Raw genomic sequence first — 23,804 nt, 5'->3', positions numbered from 1 at the left:
GAAAGAGGCAGACAGAGAGCAGTGCGCGCAATATCAACATTTTGTACATCCCGCATATTGTCCCGTTGTTTTAATATCCCTTTGACGGGCAACGGGCGGACCGTGCGTTCGCCCGGGATTTCTACGCTGAAAATATTAAAACGGGCGGTGACGGCGATAAATACAGCCGTGCGTACGCACACGCATGCACGTACGCACACCTGGATCAAAAACGGTAGCGGGTGAAAAGAGCGAAACCGGTGTGTCAATGGCCGTACCAAACGCGTTCGCATTCTACGCGATTAAAATGTAGCGTAAACTGCTTTCATCGGTCCCCATGCACATCCTTCACCCACTTCTCCCTCGTGTTTTTTTTTTTTATATTTTCAATGGGATTAACCAGTACACTCTTTCGCGTATTGACGCGATGTGACTGAACTTTGTGATGAACCATGTATCGTTTACGAATCTCGGGAACGGGGTAAATTGCGATTCGAGAGTTCAAGGGTGAAGCATACATCGATAACGGTGAAATATCGGCCAAAGTCATTTTCGTTTTAAGTAAAGACTGCGAAGACTGTATCTCTTTATATATGTGCATATTATACTTAGTGTGAAAAAATGAAAGGAACGAAGGAGAAAATAGATTGCAACAGCATTTGTACATATAAATAACATGTACAAATAAATATAATACGTATAAAATTACATACAAATTATACATATAAAATTTGTGCATATAATCTCAAAGTCTATCGTCGTGCCTCTCTAGCGCCGTTTCAAGCATAGACCTTTTTAATATTGTTATCGACAACGACAATACGCGACGACGCGTTTTCCTATAGCTTTGACACTGCCGTGGCGCTTCATCGCCCAATTTAAAGTTTCCTCCCCGTCATCAAGGTGCTCCTGCCGTTCCCGCCGGATGATCGAAAGAACTAAGTGGAAAGAGACTCTAACGAGCCGAGACAACGCGATCTCGCGCTGAAAGAAAAGTTACAGGTGCGCGGAAAGAAACTCCAAGTATCGACTGTCGGACTATCGTATCGTCGTCGTCGTCATCATCGTCGGCTATCCTCGAGTTAATGCACCGGTGACTGGCCACACGCAGTCGTGCATACGAACGACGAGGCACGTCGTACGACATGCAAATACCGTCGTATAATTGCCGATGTCACGCAATGGGCTCGACAGCACCGACGACAACGACGGCGGAGACGACGGCGGAGACGACGACGGCGCTAAGACACGAAGCCGTATCCATTCCCAGCGAAAAATTCAAGCGAACGTTTGTTAACGATGACAGAGAGAAAGACTCGCGCGGAATCGACAACACGGAATTAATGAGAATAAACGGTTCGCTGCTGTGACGAATTGACGACATCGTTCGTCAAGGGCCTTCTTGTCGGTCGGCCTCTTCTGGATGTTCATCGGCAGTTTGATATAACTTAATTCAACGTTGGACATTGAAGCTGGAATTCCTATTATTTCTCAGACAGCTCTTTAGTGTTTAGATAGAAACTTTATTATGACAAATGTATCTAGCATAACAATTATGTATTATATATTTAATGTCATATTATAGTTGATAATTATAAAGCAAAACTAGAATATTCGAGTAAACAAGTAATCTAAAGTTTCAACTTCAACAAAATTTCAAGCGTCTAGATTATTTCCTTTTCGCGAAGAAGTAAGTTTTAGTTAAATTAACGTACATGTAATATTTACGCTTTTATCAATTTAATGATGTTCAATTATCGCATATTGTACAAGCTCGTGTACGTTGTGAGCTTTGTACAACGACGAATCTGTATTTCATGGTGCTACTCGCGGCGCCAGCCAAATTTCCAAGTGAAAACGGTCGAGCGATAGGGAGGACAGGGGAGTACAGTCAGCAATAAGCGCGGCGATGTCGTAAGCGGACATTAATCCGCGCCAGCCCGGAGAAGCGCATTTATAAGCTGCCCGGTTTCACACCGCACTGAGGATAATTTACACCCACGTGGCATACCAACCGCATAATTTAAAACGTTGATTCATGTGCTTCATTAGCTCCCACGATTACGCTCCGACGTTTTTTTCACATTGATATTAATCGCGCAATATACATACTTCACTCTTATTTTATAAGAATGAAATCATTCAAATTCACTAGTGATTACTAAAATGTGTAACAAATGACGCTTTAATTGTCGAGCTTCAAATAACGAGAGCGTGAAAATATTATTTTTAACTGCAATATTTTACAAATTCTCTCTCAATAAAATAGTAATTTGTCTTGCGTCTCTGTCATCGAAATCATAAATATGATTTAATTTCTAACACATTCTTCAAATGCATCGTTTACAAAATTACTTTTGATATGTAATGACGAGTAATTAAACCTATGTTTTGCACAACATGCAAATTGTATCTCACTCTTCTTACTCCTTAGTATACTCCTCCGACAAGGAAGTAGCTTACGTCATGGAAGATTAAACGGCGTTGCGCGGTTAATTAATAAAATACATCATTACAACACGATCAGCATTAAATCAAGAATCGACTCTTAAATCAAGAGTTCGAGGAGCGAGTGCGTGACACGAGGCGTGCGTATAGACGCCAAGTGCAACCGCAAAAGAGGGAAAGGGGCAGGAAAAGAGGTGGCAAAGGAGGAGGACAAGGAGGAGGTGGGATGTAGGTGCCGTTGCACTTGGCTGCAATCGCATTACATCGTCGCGACCGCGATGCATACGAAGTAATCTCATCGCGGTGGGCTCAGACAAGCTGTCGCCGCGGTGCATTCTTGCGGGCGACCTTAGACGAAAGCGGAGACGGGGGACGCGCCGTACGAACGCTGGGAGACAGAGACGAGGACGGAGACGACACGGTTAGACAGAGGCAGAAATGCCATTGGGATCGGGAAATTTCGCGAGAAGAAATACGGTAAAAAGGTGGACATAGTGGTCGACAATATTGGGAGACGTTCAATATTTCCGTCGTCAATTGTGCCGGCACGAGGAGTCATTTTTACGCATCCATACTTTTCAGGCACCTTTCAGTACAAACGAAGAGGTGCAAACAAATCTGACCACTAACATCATTAATTTTTTCTTTTTTCATTCTTGTACTTATGATTGTAAATTGTTCTTCTATCTAAACTATAAAAATATTGGAATGTGCTTCTCTTCAATTGCATCTTTATATTTTTCTTACGACACTCATGTCGTTTTATATTTTAAGATTATAGTCGTCCGATTAATTTATTCGCATCAATTTCGGTGCAAAAATCAGATTTCTATTTCATCGGTTTATGTGTTTTCCGTATTAAGTGCGCTTGAATTAATTGGCCCTCCCAGAATTGAAATTCTGTTAATGACGAGTGTGAAAATGTATGCCGGCCACCTCTCTTGTTGATTTATCAATACTGCCGCGTACTATTCCGAAATTCCCGTGCCTCTATTCCTAATTCTAATTCCTGCATCCTCTTTGTCCCCGTCCGGCAAGAGTTGATTATTCATGCGCCCCATTTTGCCAGGTTTTACTTTCATGACCGCTAATAACTCGGGATCTGCGTCTAATCGAATTTATGCAAATGACAATTAGATGTATACAGATACGTCCGTCTTCATGCATACATACATACACACGCACATACACACGGTCCCCTCATATACATTTCGTATATATACGTATATACGCGGGGGATGGAACAATCTACCGGAATTACTCGGTCGCCTTTGTTGTGCCGATAAATATGCAAAAACGTTTCGGACGCAAATTGCTTAGTATAGAAGAAGGCCGATAACGCTGAAAACAACGATATTCTGAATTATCATTCAAAATCCTTAGAATGATATGACAAGAATCACGCGAAGAATTTTCTTGCTCGACGCGACAATAGCAGAAAATTCAAAGGTTTGTGTTACTGACAAAACGCTCAAGAGATCGGATTGGCATAATTATTTGGAAAATTCGCGGAACTGCGAATGAAAAGCGTGTTGTTTCATTATCCAGCTGTCAACGTACTTATATCAGCATTAACGAATTTTAATTAAAACGCCTCGTTATGGCGGGGAGCGCACGTGTTCGGATAATTAGCGCCCTTAGCGTATCTTGAACATTTCGGGTCGCGATTATGGTGTCCGCGTTTTACGTGATACATCTTGCTTGCATTTGCATGTACTAATTCCTCGGGTTGCACAAAAATACATGTTTCGTAGGAAAAAATGCAGAAATACAAGAAACAGAGAGAAAGAGAAAGAGAGAAAAGGAGAAAATGTCCCGCATTACCAGCTGAGACTGAAGCTGTAAATGTAAAGAAGCTCGCATGTAGATGGCAACTGACTGGTAACTGATAAACGGCGATAATTGAATTACAAGCAATACGCGCATCACAACAGCATCTCACATTACATGGAGAAAACGAAGAAATATTATAATTAACGCTGTAATTGCAACTGGACCGGCGGAACATCTCCGGATCATGACGAGATTCTCAAAATCGCGTTTCCGTGATTCCTGCTACTAACAATAAGCCGATGGTATTCAATCTCCGTTCTTAATTATCATCGCCGACCGAGGTTGGTTTGATTCAGCTTGATGCACGGCGAAACGCGCAGGTTAAACGAGCATTAACGCCCGTGCATAAATCGCGGATGCACCGTAACATAATTCACATTGCAGACGACATTACTCACCGGCAAGAACCCCGGCCATGTAAACCGCGGCGATCCTCAGGCTTCCGTGAACCATTTCCAAGGGAAGTCCCACGACCACCTGTACCCCCAGGTTAAACAGCAGGTGAAGCCACCTGGAAAAGAGAAGTAATCGCGAGGTTTTAGATTACCGTGGCATGTCGATTGTCCCGCGCCGGAACGCGATGCCCCGGCAATTTTTCTCATTCAATTACGGCGTGCTTGCACGCGTGCGGGACTCGCTGAAGCTCTGTAGCGCGTATAGGTACGTATTGCAGTGTGCACCCATTACTGAGCGCGAGTTCATCTGAGACTAGTACAATACAGCAGCATCAATGCAATCGTGAACACGATAAACGTTACAAAATCGAAAATACGAAAACAATATTGACAGAGACAAAAATATTTAACAGAGCTTGTTAAAATTATTTAAGAATTAATAATTATCGGAGAGTATTGCAATATCGTTTTTACGCAAATATCATGTCGTGCAAGATGATTATGCGAAAGATTCTTCCGCGAAACCATCGCGAACTTAACACATCACGAAGTTAATATATCGACGCAAGTTTGGTCGCCGAAGATCTCGGAAGCGCGGCACAGATACGCGCAGCGGAGGAGAGACCGTCACGTTAATCGTGAATTACAACGTGGCCCGCGGGCGGTCGGCCGTAGTTTTAATTAGGAACATCTCGTTAGCGATTCCCTCGCCGCGCCAGATAAGACTCGATGACGAAAGACGGCCCAGACGCGGCCGGGAAAAGTCGAAAAGGCGACAAAACTGCGACTCCGTCGTGAATTCCGACTATCGTTCGTGACTATCGACCTGGCCGAGAGAGAATTACCGTAATTATGGTTCTCCGTCCCTCCCGCGGCCGGGGAAAGGTGGAGCGGACCGTGCCGAACAATATTCTTATTCGCTTGAAGCGTCGTTTCCGGCTCGGGGAGGGAAGGTTACGAGGAGCACCTCCGTCACCGCCACCGCCGCTGCCGCCGAGTGAAATAATTGCGAGATACCGCGAGGCCGCCGTTGGAGGGAAAGTTTTATCAGCGACTTCTCGGCCGCAGAAGCACGAAAATCCGATACCCGGCCGTTATCGCGAAACTTCGGCCGACTAATTATTACGTCTCGCCGAGAGGATTCTCGGCCGAGCACCGACGACGACGTCGACGATAAATCTCGGCGAGGAAGCAAGAGGACCCGCGGTCCCATAAAGTTCGCGCGCGCGACGAAAACGCCTATAAAGGGGAAAATAAGCGTCCGCCTCGCGGTACGTTCCGGATCGTCATCGGATTGAGATTACCGCAGAAGCCGGAGAGATTCGATGGTAGAATTCAGGGAGGATTCGACGGCGATGGCTGAAACAAGGGCAACGCGCAGATAAAGCGCGAGCGATAAGGGTGGATGATACGATCGAGACATTGGTGGTCCCGGGGTAATTCGGTCGACCGGCCGTGGCTATCGAGAAAACTCTGCGCGGAAGGGGGCTGTAGAGCAATTATGAATATTATCTCGCGGTGTAAGGAGGAACTTTCTAAGCTCGCCGCGGAGAATGATCGCCTTTCTTATCTATCCTGTCACACGCTCGAGAGCGTGGAAAATCTCGTGGAGCGAGACTCCAGCATTGACGATCGCGAGATCTAGGTTGCCGATCCAGGCGAAAACTATATCAGTATGTCTTTTATTATAAAACAAAGACAGCTACTACAGTGCAATAGAACTGTATTAAATATATTTATATTTCATAAAAATATTTCATTTTTGTTATAAAAATTATTTTATTTTGTTGCAAACACTCTTATACATCTTCTAGAAAGTATTGCCGTTTATCATTTCGGCTCTCTTATTTTTTAGCGTATGCAGAAGTTTATCTTCTTACTATTTCTGCTTTGCTTTAATCATCGATCTATTTCGCAGACTAAAATCAGCAAAAATTCATATCGTAAGACCGTACAATTTGAAAAGATAAATGCTTTTAGAAACAAATCTCAAAGAGAGCAAGCACTTTTACTCGGTTCTCTGATAGATACGAGCCTGAGAATTATTCTCCTAATTCAAGCGTATTCGTTTAACGGGCCTCTCTCCCTGGATTTTTCCTCACGAGACAAGACTCGAATCAGAAGGAGAGGCGATTCCGCAGCGTTCCCTGTGCATCGGAGCACGATCGGCCACGAATTAGCCTGCATGTGCCGTAGTCCCGTAGTCGCGAACGTACGCCTAGGAAGCGACCAATTTGCATCGGCTACAAGTCTAATCGTCGTCGTGCGTGCCGTCCGCAATGCGGTCAAACGGAAAGAATGCGATCGTTGAACACTCGAGTATTCGTTCGCGAGCGTCGGCGATCGTCGCTGTGTCACATCGACAGAAATGGATGCCACGGCCTGCATGGAATCCCCCTTCAGACCCCATCACATCCCGCACGGGGGAAAAGTCGATGGGAAACAAAGTCGATCCAGAGAAAAAGGAAAGCCTCGAGCAGAGAGGAGAAAGAGAGAAAGAGAAGGTAGCCGTGATTAGGTCAGAATTAAATCGACGCTCGGAATTCCAACGGGTTTCTTGCCGCCTCGTTGCCGTCCGAATGCAAATGCCGATGTCCCGATCGCGGGGGCGGAAAACCGGAGGTCGCCGCCACCGCGTCGGGACAGACGTGATGTATGAGCGTCGATACGTTTTCAGAATGCAATCATCGAAATGGAAGGCGCGTAAGAAGGCGTCGCGGCGCTGGGCGCCGGCAGGTCCGTAAATTCCCGGCCCCATGCCGTCGATGTGCTACCCCACCGATGAAACTTCGATTGGACCCCTCTGCGCGTTAGCGCTTTTCGATTTTCTACCGGGCGCTATCATAAGATCTCGTTTGTCTCGACGGTCGCGGTAAAATTTATAGTTATCTTCCCGTAAGAACCAATTTTTTTATTAGCGACTTTGAAATTCGAGCTTCGAGTGGAAACTATTAGCAGTAACTTGTTCGAATTTTTTGGGTCATTTGAGTCTGGAACTATAACAGCTCGAGCTTCGAGTTGTGGGAACTTGAAATAATTTTTATCGATCCGAGATATATAAAATATTTCTCGTTCATTATGTCACGTGCCCATGAGACTGTCGAAGATTGTATGGAACGACATATAAATTTTTTATGTTTATCGACTTCATTAATAATTTTGTACAGCTACTAATAATGCAATCAATACGATTTGTTGAGTTTCACCGCAACACACACCGCGAATAACCAGAAAAGTCGTGCCAGGCGCATAAATTAATACTAACAGAATCATTACAAGCGAGCGACCCGCTCCATTAAATATGATCTATCTTCGAACAATGACCTGAGCATTCGAGCAAAAGCTGCTCAGGGAAGACATTCGAGTCACGATAAGGTTCTCGGACCGACTCGCGCCAATTTCGATTAATTGGATACCAATTAGACGAATCTCGGGCATTGTGTCGGCGAACGAATTACGACGGATCTCCCAGTTTCCGCGTGAGGATTATCCCTCTAGCAAAGAACCTTTTTACCTTTTCCCTCGCCATCTGTTTCGGCCCGCGACGACGAAGGAGACGGTGGCGTCGCCGTCCGAGGGTCGAATTTCCATTCGACGAATACGAATGACGGTAACCGGGCCTTCTACGACGGATATCTATTCGTCTTATCGTTTTCGTCGTGTCGCTCGAATGGGGAGAAGGACCGACGAACCGTCTTACGCCTTTCCAATTTCCACGATTGCGAGTACTTACTATGAATCACGATGCGATCGATACCCGCGGACTTAGTATGCCAAAAATACCGAGCGATTTTCCGAGGGTGGACTTTACGAGAATCGTCATTTAAAAGCTTGAAAATATTCTTGTCTCACTCGGTTCCGCCAATGTTACGTATATCGCACCTCGCTCGAATTACAATTTGAGATTTCGCCACGAAGATACTTGTGACTAGTTTAAACCCCAATCACACGCTCTCCTTGAAATTTTCGCCAAAGAGAAAGGTGGCTTCACGTTCGCGCGAGGGAATCGAATAATAGCAGAAGAAATTAAGATTCAATGCGAGGAAGGCAGAAGCGGAGAAGCGGGTTTTGCGCGACGAAGTAATGAGACCGGTACGTCCCCGACGTTCCCCACACTTTTGGCAGCCGATTGCGCTTAATTCAATCCTATCCGACAATTCGCGATAATTCGTGGAAAGCCGGGATCGCGTATGCAGATCGAAAGTATTATCGGGCGCACTCGGTGCTGGTAACTTCGTACGGAGCGAAAACGAGGGGATAAAGTTCCCGGGCAAGTTGACTCTAATGTTCTACGGAGCGCAAGTGGTTTCGTCAGCGCCTGCAAACTACTTGCTAGCAGTTAATTACGCGCCGAAAACTTCTTACTTACGCGAGAGACGAAGGCGTGGACGAGCGAGTGTCGGGAGTGATGTCTCAGCAGTCGGCGATCCTGTGCGCGCGGGTGTGTCCCGGAGAGACTCCAATCGTAATTCCGGCGAATGGGCCCTTTGACCAATTTAGCCGTCGATCTCGCGTCGACTGAAATGTCCCGGCACCGGCACGGTTCCCTTCGGAATTATGAGCGAACGAAAAGGCGAGTTTCGCACCTCCAAAGTGCAATTAAACATCTTATCTTTTCCTATCTTTCAAAATCGATTAATTAATCCAAGATGTAATTATCGAGATGCGAAATGTGTGTATCGCTGGTTCTCGCAAGTGACATTTCGGCGACTGATCGCACAGCACGACGATTAAATTTCGCCTCCTTTCTCCAAGAAGGGGACGAGATACTGAACGTAATCGCGCGTGCAGTCTGTTCGGCAGCCTTCAACGAGAATTTTCATTCGCGTGGGAGGGCTGAGGGAGGCTTAGCGAAAGTTTCGGTCCACGTGGTGCGCGCACAGGGTATCGCCTTGGCGATATTAAGGGACGCAGCCCTCCAGCGCGTTTATGCGACATTAGAAGGACTCGCGGCATAATGGTGTGCCGTCGCGCTCGTCGCGCATGCATAATGCCGCATCGGCGGCTTACGCGGACGACAGCAGTGCCGACGACGGCATGGACATCGTTATTTAAATTGAGTTACGAGTCGGGAGATTCGCGGGCGTACTCCTTTTTCCCCCCCATCCACAACTGCCTCCGCATAGTCGGAAACTTCGGAATGATTTACGAAGCCCAAGAGACGTCACGTCCGCGAGGCGCCGTCGCGGGAAAGACGACGGCGCGTCGCGTCGCGGCGCGACGCGGTAGTCCTCTCGTCGTCGACTCGAGAGGAACCATTTATCGGAGGAAATAAGAATCCCTCGTCGCGATTCCTCCCGAGGAATCTGGGACGATCCCTCGAGAGAGCGGAGTTTCTTCCTTTTTTTCTTTTTTTTCTTCTTCCTTCTCTTTTTTTCCTCGAGCGCAGGACTCGCGAGTGTCCGACGACAATTCGGGCGCGACGAGGCGTTCCTCGCTGAATCCGAGCTTGATTCGCGCGAATCGATACACCACGGAAGCGACGAAACGCGGAAGCGTGTCTTGTCTCGGGCGACGCTATCCTTTCGACGTGGACTCGTATTTTCGCGGACTCGGCGATACCATTGTGCTAGCTCCGACAACGCTGCCGCGCGTCGACTTCCCGCAATTACCGGCGATTGTCTCGATTTTTCCGCGCTTCCGGCTTTCTCACGGCACCGCGCCGAACACAAAGAAGAAAAGGGGACAGAGCAAGAGTAAGAGAGCGCGCGAGAGAGAGAGAGAGGGGGGAGGGACTGGGGGAAGGCTGAGAGAAACAGGGACAGAGACAGGATTTCGGAACACGACGGCAGAGACAGTTTTCACATTAATAACGGAGGAAGCTCGATAACGTCTGCCGGAGGTAACGGGCGTTACGCGGAGATGGAAAAAGGCGCTCGATAGCGCGGGCCATCTTGTTTTTATAATTAATCGCCTGTCGCTCGGCTGAAGCGTCGGGCTTTTTACGGGGCGTCGATTATGGATCGCGCTTTTGGCTTCGCCTGGCGGCTCTCGTGTGTCACGGTCGATGCATTATATCGAGGGCACCCCTTATCGCAACCCCGATTTATGCCAATTAGCGTAACGATGCTCGCCACGTGCGGTCGTTCCGATCATTTGAATCATCGATGCGTGCTGCCGATCGGTACCGAAGGCGCACGTCGAAATCAAGATCTTTATTAACTTTATTAACTTTGCACCACCGCGCGACAAGTGAAATTCCACGAGGACATTCATGAGACTTAATTTTTAAACGTATCTGCACATACCCCCGCGCCTCGCATGTACAAAGAGCCTTCCTCCCCGGCAGTTCGTTCCACCACGACGAATTCATCGAAATTTATCTTCGACTTACCGAGCGTTATCACATATCTCGCGCGGTTTCCGAGATCCACGTGCTCTTTCGGGATCCACGTGATGCTTGTAGAAATGATGGACGCACACGGGGTGCTGCTCGCATTAATAACGCAACAGCCGCGATAAGGCTTCACAGAAAGAACATAGATCGGTGGAAAAGGGAGCCGGTGAAAAGAAAGACGAATTCTGGCTGGGACAGGAGTTTAAGAGAGAAGAGCAGACACAAAGTTTATTTCTCTGTGGAGTCCCGTTCGAGCAACGCAGTGAGAGTAAAATGCTACGCGACGTTACTGGTATTAGTAACAGTGAAAGACACGGCAAATGCGAGCGCAACTGGACCGCATTCAAGCTATTGATAAAAAACGCTGCTTCGAACGATTTAAGGTTCGAGCTTTGAAGCCCGAACCGTACGAAATGCTCGACAGAACAAGAGTAGCAGGGACAGAATAAATACGAAAATCTCATCAGAAAAGAATACCGAGGGAGAGTGAGAATAAAATAACAGAAGGTGGAGAAAAGTGATAGAATGAAAGAAGAGAAGAGAGACGAAGACTGGGCGAATGCACGTTCTCCACGAAGGAGGAGAAACCAGCAGAGCGGGGTCACTCTTATCGCCCTTTCCATACGCACGTAGGGAAAACGATCGCCTTATCTAGCGTCTCCATGAATAATTTAGAGAGCTTCGCGCGCTGAAAACTTCTATCCCGTCGAAGAAAGAGAGAGAAAAAGAAAGGGACCGGGCGCACTCGGCCGCAGCCTCGTCTCCCCCGGCCTCTTTTTCTCTTCTCTTAGGGCGGAAGGAAACAACGGAGGGTTGGAAACAGTACGTTCGGAGAAACGTCGGGGATGGAAAAGAGGAGACGGTAAGAGAAAATTGCAAAAACCATCAAGAAGAATAGAAGAATGGAGACAAGGAGAGAGAGTGGAAAATCACCCTAAAAGGAGTGAACGGAAAAAAGGGGAGGAAGGAAAAGCACGGTGGAAAAACAGTCGTGAACGGAGAAAACTGCTACCTGCGCGTCTTCTTGTTTCCTCTCACTATCTTCTCTCTCTCTCTCTCTCTCTCTCTCTCTCTTTTTCTCTGCGGCGTGGGAGCGCAACGCGTGCTCGAACGCTCGCCCAATTTCGTTTCCCACCACCGCCCGAATTAAATCGATGCGAGAGTGTGACGATACGTCGCCGCAAGGAATGGAATTAGCTGATGGAGTGATCTGATCTAACGCTAGTGTCCATGATGGACGGCGAATGAGTGGCGAATGAAATTGCACAAGATCGTATCTATTTTGTTGCGGTAAACTGCGAGTGTCATTTTCTGTGATTTTCATCGCGACAAATTTTCGGTAATTGTTTGTTTCACGTGATTTTGAGTAAAAGAGAAAGAGATGTTTTTAAATGACGCGACCTCTTTTATATTTTCCTAAAACTTTATGTTGTATCTTCTAACATTTCGTTAGACCCATATGTGTACGTTGCGTCCTCCATTATTGATAAAACACGAAAGATGATATCAGGTCCCCTTTTGGCAGTAAAACTGGCCCGAACTATAGATTAGATGGGACATAAATGCAGCGCACGCACGAGACGCAGAAGCACGTTGATTCTGCAAACGCGACGGAAAGGAAAAAGGATGAAAGAGCGCGGCAAGACGTGGTTTATCTTGATCACTCTTTTGCACTGCCATAATCGTAATAATTCGCGCGGCGCCGCATCGTCGTTGTCGTCGTCGTCGATCTCTTTCTCTCTCTCTTTTTCTCCCGATATTACGACTCGCGACACCGCGATTACGGTACGATAATATCGCAATATAGTTTCGCGTTCACGACAACGAGTATTCTCGATATCGCGTGTCGTTTCTAACAACGGATGGTCGAAGCCGTATTTACACACGATAGAAAACTTATTACCGGCCAACAATTGAAGAACAAGCGAGTCAAGAGTGCTCGGCGTTGCACTTTTCGTGATAATGTAAAAAAAGAAATGCGCGATGAACACTGCTCTAAAATTCGACCATCGGCCATTGCTCGCCCATATTTTTTTCCAGTCGCGACATCGTCGGCGACACCCCTCGATAATTCGAACACGCGCTGACGCAGATCTGCTCTCGCATCCATTAGCACGAGAAAAACGTGGTGCAGGATGTTACGTAAAATCGCATCGCGCACGCGATATGAAGGCAAATGCGCGCTCGTATTACATCTCCCTCTCCCTCTCTCTCTCTCTCTCTCTGCCTCTCTTTCTCTCTATCACTCCGTGATGGCGATGTGGAAAATTAACGACGCACTTGCGTATCACGGAGCGAGAAGAGAATCGAGTTGCCGGTGCACTCTATCGAATGGCAGGCGCGCGAGGACAGCGCGGGGCTCGATCGAGAGACCCGATATTATCGGAGAGTGAAGCCGCGAGTGCCCGCCGGATGCGAGTGCGCCGTGTATTCACGCGAGACTCTCGTGCGTTTGTAATTATGAGCGGCCGGAATCGTGAAGCATGAAAGGGAAAGGGAATACGCACTCAGACTGATCCAGCATCATCGACGTTCGCCAAGTCCAAGTCCAGCGTCCGAGCAATCACGATCCGACTAATTGCGATCGAACCACGCGGGACCGGCAGCATCTCGACGCAAATGGCAAGCGAGGCAGAAGGTTTGAAGGGAGAGAAGGGTGGATAGGAAGGAGAAAGAGTAAACAGATGTTTCCATAAATAAGATTGAAGACGATCGCGAGAATATTGAAAACGTGGCGCAACACGTCAGCACCGTGTAAACCTGAAAGAGGCTCACGTAAAAGAGAAAGAGTAACATGAACAATAACTTACCCAGCGTGCAGGAACATGTAGAAAGCGAACCTCCAGAGCTCCAGCCGCTTGTCCGGCCTGTAGATGAAGACACTGTCGATCGGCACCGGCCCCGAGGTATTCACCTCGCCCATCGCCACTGTGTAATACGTGAAGAAACCCAGCTGCAACAGAGACGAAACGGGACACGGTCAACGAGAGTCGAACTGGACACGTGCGATGATAGATGAAGGAGCTGCGCGCAAAACTTGGCGAGCAGCAAATTTATCGGATCGGATAAACGTCGACAGAAAAACGCCGATTTGCGACTTTAAAAAAACGGCACGTGTTACACTGATATGCGGAAATGTTCTCGTGTCTTGATTGGAACTATCTCGAATCTGGGATATGAAGTGCAGGGTTTGGAAAAGAGCGAGTGGATGAATTTCGTTGTTTAACAGTAACGACGAGTTCGCTGAGCGAGTACTTTTCTATTATCAAGCACAATCGCTTTCGATATCGCTCTGCCCGCGAGAGCTCTTGTAACGGGGATGAGCAAGCGGCCTTCGATCATCCGATTTCATCAATTAATTAATGATTGACATGTATTATATAATATCACGTGTTTCGATAATTGGCAGATAATCGTAAGATCTTGCGCTTAGCACAATTATAACGCAGCGTGGATTATAAAGAGTGCTAAAGACGTTGTTATTAAATAGAATGACATCATCGATTTGTTTTCACTGATTAGCAATCACAAGATCGAATTGAGCGTTAGAGATAATGTGCTGCTGACCGTTCAAGTAAATCCATATGCGCTATATGAGACACTTCGAAAATATCTGAAGAAACAATAATGTGATTTTTCAGAAATATATAATTTTTTATTATATTCAAGTTTTTGTAGTTATATATTTCTAAAGTCTTATGGAAGCTTTTATGTGCTTATGCTTTTTTGAAACGTATATATAATGACACTGCCAATAAAACCCAGCACGTTTGATATTTGGCGTGCTGCGAGGCGTTTCCCGCTCGAGCAGTCCCTCGAGTAATCTTCTTCCACGCAGGAGAAAAGGATCGTAAATGACGGGTAATGCCGTGGCAAAAATACGGGGAAATATCTAAAGGGAAGGGGTGCACCTGCGTGTTAAGACAAGTAAGGTTACTCAGAGACCACGACGAAGTGCTGGAGCACGCGTGATGAATTGGTCACGCAATGGATAAGAATGAGCGATGTGCGTTTCGTATGGAAATACATTGCGTTGTGCTAATAAAAATGGACGATTTCGCTCGCGACATTTAGATGTGGACACACACTAGCTAGCAAACCTCTGCAAATGTTTCAACGACTACACAAAAAGTTTCGCAATAAAAAAGTTGTAACATTTTGTGCTCGTCTTTTTTGATGATTTCGAATATCCTTAAATATCTCTCGAATATCTTTAGCGAACGGACAATTAATTTGAAACCGTTGCCCGAAAAAGACCGTGGACAAATTTTAGAAGTGACATTCATGACACTTTAACAAATGTCACAACATTTTTGATAAGTGCTGTCCGATAACTTCAATAGAGTATATTTCTGAGGATTCAGCTCATATATTTTCAAACGTCGAAAATATATCTCCCAGACGCTGTAAATATACGCGCGCGCAGGGCCACGTACATTTGATAATAACAATAAATATAAATGTGTTAACGTATCCACCGCACACGTATCTGCTCGGAATCACGCAACCGGAGTTACAGCGCGACTAGAACTTATTTACTTGAGCCACGCTAAGCACACCCTGTTACCTTCACGTCTGTCCTCCGGTGCTCGAGCTCGCGGTGGATAAGGGATGACGAAGAAAACGGCGAAATCCGGCGCGCGACTGAAATGTATGCGCATAAATTGCCGCGACTCGCCGCGCAATGCCATTGGCGTTGAAAGGGTTAATCAACGGGACGGTAGCAACCGAAGGGTGCGTTGAACCCGTCATGTAACACGGCAGCGATAAAGACGTCGGGATCGCGCTAGCGACCGCGCGCGACCACAAAAACGCCCAGCAAAAAGACACGTGGAAATGCACGGAGAAAATCGTGGACGCGTGCACGCGGCACGCACGCACCGAGTTGCGTGCGGTGCATTAATATCTTCGCGCCGATGTGCATACGCGATTTATGCGACGTGACGTTCTCCCCATGCCGATAGCGGGGCATGCATGTGTTCGAGTTCGGTAGATTTGCGAGATAGATAGAGTTCGCGAGTCAAAACGAGCACTGATAACGGCACAATTTATTTATTTACAAAATGTGCAACTATTTATGCTGTGTCAGCGGACTGCAAGCAACAGTTCCGCTGCACTGAAATTCGCAAGGCACGAACGCGATGCGTAGAGCAAACAACTCCAAAAACCCGAGTAAGCAAAAGAAAGGTGACAAAAACGCTGCCAACATTTTGTCCTGATTCCACGACGAGACTTACTTTCTAAATAATAAATCTGATAAATCTGGACTCGAAATAAAATTAATATCGGCTAAAAATGATTATGTGATTTCTATATTCCAACAATCAAATTAATGATCATTTTTAACACATGTGAAGATTGTCCGCACTTTGTGTTCCTCACTTCGTGATCCTCACTCTTTTCGATGGTCTGATAACGCGTTTATTATTATTTTTAATATCATGATTAGGCGTATAGACGTACAAAAACAAAAGACTTATTAAGACTTCCGTGGAAGAACGTCACAACTCAAAAACACAAGTTTTTTAGGAGAGCAGTTTGAAAATTTCTTCTTTTTGTTAAGTAAATTTTAAGGTAACGAATGAAACAAAATTGAAGCAGATTTTTTTTATTGAAAAATGTTTTTAAAAAATATAGCTTTCAACTAAAAGAATAATGATTAAAAAAAATTGACTCTGACTATCTTCCACAAAAAAAGCACTAACAGTAGCTGGTATTCCCGAACGACACAACTGCTTTTTGCACATTTATGACGTTCTTCCATATCAAGAGACACGGTAGTGTCTCGCGCCGTCATCATACGCTCGTTCCTATCGAACGAAACTTTGAGCCGATTGAACAAGTTAAAAATATTCAACAAATAGAGTATCTCTGCATTACTAACACAAAATCGGGAATTTTTGAGTTATGACGTTCTTCTACCAAAGGAGCGACATGTTGTCTCGACCGTCGCGGTCGGTACATGAGTGTCTGGCTGTTATTTTATTTTTATTTTATTGTATTTTATTTTTAATTTAGTGGTATTCTAAATTCTAAAAAATCGCCACATGTATGCATCAGTTTGTTATCGTTTTTATTAAATAAACGATGTCACAAACATACATGGTATAAAGATATAACTGTCAGAATCTAACAGACTCTTACAATAAGGAATAAAATTAAACAAATCGTTACTTTGCAATAAAAAATGCAAAGATAAAATGCATAAAAATATCTAACACGTTTTTTGTGAAATCCATCCATCTAGTGTTCAACTACCAAACATTGGCCGCGATCGAACATTGCACGTTCCATGTGCGGCCATTTTTTCATACCGTTCGCGAAAATTGGAATACGGTATCGGCGCAAATGAAATGTAAGGAAGCCTCACGTGTTACGCGAACATTACGGACACATGTCGTCGCGTCGCAGCTTTTCCTCTCTCCACCGGCGTCGCGACGCCGTCGACTTTCGGAATTAAATCGACGCTTCGCGCCGTGAGCGGGCGAGCCGTAAATAAAAGCGAAAGACGTTCGCCGGTGCGACGCTACGGATTCGTGACTCGCGTTTGCAAACGAGACGACGGGGCGTATGCGACGCTCCCCCCCGTTTAACACGGCCAGGATTTAATTTTGCGTTTAGACAAAGCGAGTATTTTACCCGAGCGGATATGTGCGCGCGGCTTTACAAAACAACGAGCCCGCATTGCACGCTCCCGTTGACGAGTCTATCTCAGATTCGGTATTCCGAAATACGGGCGACGCGTTTAAAAGGGCTACCCGATGGGAAAAAAATGGTGCGACGCGCTTTTTACGCAACTCCTGCTCGCCGCCGTCATCATACACTCGTTCCTATCGAACGAAACTTTGAGCCGATCGAACAAAGCGGCAACGCGTATTCGTCGACGAGTCGCCTCTCGTTTTAAACTGTCATTTCAAGCAGAAAAAGTCCTTCTGTTCGTATAATTTTTTTCTAAATTATGGAGATCTCAACTAGTTGCGATATAACTTATAATTATCATGTTCACTGTTAATTATGTACTTTATATTCATCATCATTGCAGTAATTGCCAAGACGTAATCGATGCATTCAGCATATACACATACACGTATATAGTTAATCCTATCAACGTTGCGATATTAATCCTATATCAATACTACAGTATAATATAATATTATATGCAAAGGATCACGGATCACAATTGGAGGCGCAGTTGCGAGTTCACGAAATTGCAATTAATTTATTAATATCTGTTAATACATTCCGCATTATATTAATCTGCGCGTTAGATATTGATTTACATTCTTTATGATAATGCCTCTAAGACTCCCTCTGCAGCCGCAATCGAATTCTATCCGCGCACAAGGAGCACTCCACCTCGTCGTCGTTATCATCGTCGTCGGCATCGTCGTTGCCGTTGTCGTCCGTAAAAGAACTCGGAAGGATACTGCGCGGATGCGTCCCACCGTTGCATTATACAAACTATTCCGGCGTTTCGTAAATGTCGACGGTGATATTGCGTGGAAATATTACAACGACCGAGAGTCCCTTGCAATATGGCGAACGCTTGTTTCGTTTAACAAGGAGACGGCAGCTCAGGCGATTTGTCCCGCAAGAACTTTACGCTTCTCTGATGCAACCGTGGATGCACCTCAACCGTCGCGTGATGGTCCTCTGACGTACGTGGAGATGCGTTCAAGAATAGTAATTTTCGTGCAGCACGAGATCGGAGTAAAAATGTTACGGTTTAGTATCTTATTAAAAGTCTCATCATACACATACACACACATACATACACGCGCGGAACTTGTTATATTAAATATGTCAAGTAAATAATAATAAGAAAAAATAAAATAAAATAAAAGATTAAAGAATGGCATTCACGAATAAAAGTTCTCGCTCCACACAAGCTTTGCGTTTGGACCGCCTACCCTGCCGAGTTTTACGTGCGCGGCATTTGTCGCCGGCCGTGTAATCGTATTACGTATTGTCGCGGACGTTTATTACATCGTAATAATCCCGATTGCTCGAGTGAGCGAACGTAACATGGCAGTGCCGCACAGGATGGACGATATAAATCAGCCCACGTAATATTATGCCAGGACGCGGCGCGGCCGCCGCTTATACGCTGTATTGTTTCGGCAAAACCGGGGAAACATAATGACGAAACCCTAAGTATAATGCCAGGACCCCGGCTGTAGCGGCGATGGGGACGAGGCAAGGAGAGAGGACAACAAATTGGTTTTAAGGCCGAGGAACCCGGGTGCTTTTCGCCATTGTGGTCGGAGCATTAATTAGCCGGTCCGGGAATTTGTTCGCGCGTCTTTTCGTCCTGTCTCGCCCCCGCTTTTCGCCTTTGTGAGATGATTTTTCGCTTTTTTGGTAGAAAACGCAAGCGCGACATTCGCGAAAGAATTATTATACTTTCGGAGGGAACCTGGAAGGGTTGATTACGTTGGGTTGAATATACATTCAAGACTAGAATAGAAAAAGAAATAAATGTAAAATAATGATTGGATCAAATAAACGAAATTTTCGCATTCCGGCTGCACATCTCGCTAAGGATTATCGCATGCGAAATTAGTTCGAACATCCCACATGCATTGCACGTAACCGGGACGAAATGTATCCCGCCGCTGTCAAAGCCTAATTCGTTCCGTAATTGATAAAAGCGCGCAACTAATAACGTTTATCCACGATTACACCGCCGATGGCACGCTGTTGGGCACGAATAAACAGCGCATAGAAAATTATCGAAAACCGCGCTCGCACGGCGGAAGTAATTATTCGCTGTAATTTCGTTTTAATCACGGCACTTTGCGGATTTTTACTCGGCGAATTACGCGGGTAAATAATTACTCTTTCAATTGCACACATTTGCGGTGCGGTGCGTTGTAATCGCGGTTTATTAATTGCTGCTATCGCATGCAACGGTTATAAGGATTAAAGTAAGATTATCGCGAAAAAATAATTTCTGAGATATTAATAATTTGTTAGAAATTCGCGAAAATGTGACGCAAAGTTAGACTACATGTAGAAAGAATATCACAAAAAACTGATTTCCGTAATTTCTGCTAATCTTTGAATTTTTTAAATATCGACGGCATGAATTTAATCGTTCATTTCCATAATATTTTACAACATAATCGAGCGCACTGTTAAAATCACTGGTTAGTAAAGTTTCTAGTTCTCCATTCCCACGAGGGTAATTGTAAAATTACTTTGGAAGCTATCGCATTGCCGGTACTAGCGATATATTATTCCGGTTGTGTGTTATTCAAATCAGTTAGTTGCGCTCTTGCCAGAGGGATTTTCCAGCTGCTTTGCCTTACGCAACAGTTGCCGCTGCAGTTTACCGTCTTAGTCAAAATGACTCTCATTAAATCTGAACTGAGTGAAGGACATGCTCCTGATTAAACAATGGCTAATGTTTCGACAATAAAATTTTCTCTCATATACCAGTTACATTTAAAAACCATATTAATAAACTAAATTAAACTAAAAGCTCAAAAGATATTTAAGTCTAGGATATTAGAGTAGAATATCAATAAAGTAAAAGGAAATTGTGCTTTTCTAATATCGCATTGATTCCACCGCTTCCTATAAAATTTCTGAAAACCATATTAATAATTGTTGAAATCTTTTAATTTTAAACAATTTATATCTCTTTTAGGATGCTTAGCTGTACATAGATCCATAAAGCGTTCAAAGTTATTTCGGCGAGAAATATTAAACGCTAAATATATCAATAGGCTTTATCAGTTTCATTACAGACATCATCAAGCGAATGTATACCACACAATAAATTATTATGCGTGTTTCATAATTTAATTCTAATTCGCAATCCCAGATGCTTCCTACGCATCATGAAAGAGAATCTACCAAAAGTGTCGAGGAACGCGAGAAATGTTCCGAGGTTGGAAACATCTCCGGATGGCCGGGTGACGTTGGAAGCTCAGTGAGACAAAGAAAAAAAAAGACAAAAAGGAAAAGGCAGACAGAGAATACGAAAGAGAGAATAAAGAATCGATGGAAGGATGCGGGAGGAGAATGTGTTGTGAAGCGAGAGGGATGCTCGGAGGAGTCCTTATTCCGGGGGAGAGGACGAGGAAGTGGCTGGAGCAGGAAATACGGAAAGGGGGAAGGAAGAACAGGCACAGAGGAATGCAAATGGCTGCGTCGGGCTCGATATGCAAAGGAAGAAATATTTGCGCTGCGCGCGTACCGTGGAGTATTGCGTGAAAGCCGAGGCAAGACCATCCTTCCACCCCGGAAGAGAAACCGGGGGATGGTTAGGGGAGTAAACGGGACAAGGGGACGAAGAGGGTAAAACTCGTCGTCGATCGGTCGAGTTTTCCACGGGAGAGCAGAGGTGGTGTCGAGGGGGTGCATCGACACGCGATGCAACACGCGCCGGGAATCTTGTCGGGAGGCATGATCGCTTTGGGAGATGTTGTGATCGCCGATGATGACGGGCGATAATTTCGCATCACGACCTCATTTTTCTCGCGTGCCTTTCTGCGCTTCGATCCGCTTATCGCGCCGTTGCGAGAGGCGGAATCGACGGAATATTAAAACAACTTCCGCGATGAGCGAAGGGGTGAGTAGGCAAGGAGAGGGCAGTCGAGATTGAAGCTAAAAGATGAATTCATGAGGCAGGGTCTTCCGTTTAGGCACATGCGGAGATGGGGCAGAGTACACATCAACAGCATCAATATCGACTACGGGCAGATTAATATCGATTTGAAATATCGGAATTTTTAATGGACGAGTGGGGTCGCGACAGAAGTGTGATGGCGCGGTGCTTGTAAACATGGCGTTTCAACGTACATTTACGCACACACGCGCAAGCATTGATTTTAACTTAATTGAAAACTTTGCATAGGATACTTATGAAAAATTCCCCGTTGCGAAAAACGCGCTGTGCGTTTTATTAGAGCATAAAACGACGCAACTGCGTCGATGCGAGCACGAACAAGCGCGAAAGGTGACGCTTTATTTTCCGGAAAGCCACCTGTGTATCTCGTAACTCTTCGGGGTGGCATTCGGATCGACGCGTGGATGCACTTTTCTCGAATGCACTCGCGGGCGACCACCAATGGAAAGGCCGAGAAACGTTGTCGGCTTTTTCCTCCCGCAGCTTATACGGAGTTTCACGGTTGAATATCCCGGCTGCCGACCGATAGCTGCGCGTCTATCGTTCGCATTTCCCTCCGCTGGCGACGAAAGCTCGACGTGCACGAGAAAAAAGCTCCATCTCCCTTTCTCCGCAAACAGCAGCGCAAATAACGTTGTGGTCAATCGGATGAAATAACACGCGTTTTTGCGAAAGTATAATAAATCGCTATCGTTACCGTCAAAATGAAACTGTCGATTGATTAATGCGGAGATGTAAGAAAATCGAAAATCCTGAGTGCCAATACAACAACAATCGATCTAACCAATCTAATCGCCCAACGAAATATTAGACATTTAATCCCGTAAAGGCTCTCTTCGAGATTTATATAAGCGATCAGGAGATTAAAAAGTTGATTTAATTAGCTGCAACAATAAACGCCACTCCATAATTCCAGGCTAGGTGGAACGCGTTCCCCGATCATCGGAACTATTGACTCGTCTAGCTATTATTGGAGACAGATATTAGTGTTTGGAAGAAGATGGAGGCATTTAACAGGGAGTCTCCCGATGTATAAAGTTTTCCAATTTCACCGGACTATATCTAATCCCCGGGTGAGCAACGTTAACGTCCTCCTCGTCACAGTGTCGCGATGCCACGACTTTGGTCGCGCGCCAGTCTTCTCCTCTCTCTTCTCTTCTTCGGGAATTCCGCTGAATTCCACCGCGAGTTATGCAGACAGTACGGTAATTGTTCCATTACTGCGAATCCACCCCCTTCGAGCCCTATCCCGCGTAACGTATGGTCGCTTAACGGCAACTTTTACAGATATCCGGTGTCGCAATTAACATCGTATCTAATTCTGAAGCGGCGATTAAGCGGATACACCGAGCGTCGACATTTTCCAGGTGCTGTGCAAAATTTTCTCTCTTTAAATTCATGAGCTCGATTATATCACCAGCGTGGACTGATAGATCGATACCAAATTCCATAACATAAATTAAGTATTTGAAAAATGCAAAATTATATGTAAAAATGTATTTTCATATAAATTAAAAGTTTGAAATTAAAAGTTTGAATAAATATGATGACACAGTATAAATAAAAACTTAACAAGTAAGATAGAATGCGAGTGTTCACACTAAATATTTTAAGTTACGTACATCTGGATATTTTTTCTTTCACAAATTAAGACGAATTAAGCCTCCACATAAACGTAGCTTAGAGAATGAATTATTATGTGTCTGTGAATTTATATCCTATTATCTCTTTCGCTAATCTATTCTGGTTCCTTCATCCTTAATTCAGAAGTATTCGCGGCCAACAATAGAGCAAAGTAATCTCTGTTTAAATTTTAACGTCCTCCCGTTTGTGCTGAAACAGAATTACGGAAAAATTCCATCTCACAAAGAATATTCAAAATTACTGCGGGATATAATCCGCAATATTACTATTGCCACTCTCATAACGATCATTATCCCGGCGAGCTTTACGAAGTGCGTCCCGGTGTTACTTTATTATGTGTTCGATAAGCACGCTTATTAAACGAAAACAAAGCTAATATGTCTGTGAGTGACAAACAGATACGAACGCGGGTTAATTACCGTTGGAAACGCATCATGAGATACATAGCAGCATTTACAATGACCCAATAATATCGATAGTATTAATAATAGGAAGAGAGAGAGATACAGTAATATGATATCAATAGTGGTTG

At 45.0% G+C, this 23,804-nt stretch overlaps 1 protein-coding gene across 3 annotated transcripts in view; it reads right to left on the bottom strand.

Moving 5' to 3' along the window:
* The window catches only part of LOC105285210 (protein rhomboid), a 367,945-nt gene that overhangs the window by 16,946 nt on the left and 327,195 nt on the right, over nucleotides 1–23,804 (bottom strand). For all 3 annotated transcript variants that reach the window (XM_011349284.3, XM_011349285.3, XM_011349281.3), the window contains exons 7-8: nucleotides 13,803–13,945; nucleotides 4,659–4,771 (exon numbers count right to left, since the gene is read on the bottom strand). In XM_011349284.3, coding sequence (XP_011347586.1) covers nucleotides 4,659–4,771; nucleotides 13,803–13,945 — 256 coding nt within the window. The remainder of the gene's footprint in view (nucleotides 1–4,658; nucleotides 4,772–13,802; nucleotides 13,946–23,804) is intronic.

This window comes from Ooceraea biroi, chromosome 5, assembly GCF_003672135.1.
Source record: "Ooceraea biroi isolate clonal line C1 chromosome 5, Obir_v5.4, whole genome shotgun sequence".
NCBI lineage: Eukaryota > Metazoa > Arthropoda > Insecta > Hymenoptera > Formicidae > Ooceraea > Ooceraea biroi.
The sequence above is the reverse complement of the archived record's forward strand: the minus strand, read 5'-3'. Positions and strand labels throughout refer to the sequence as shown.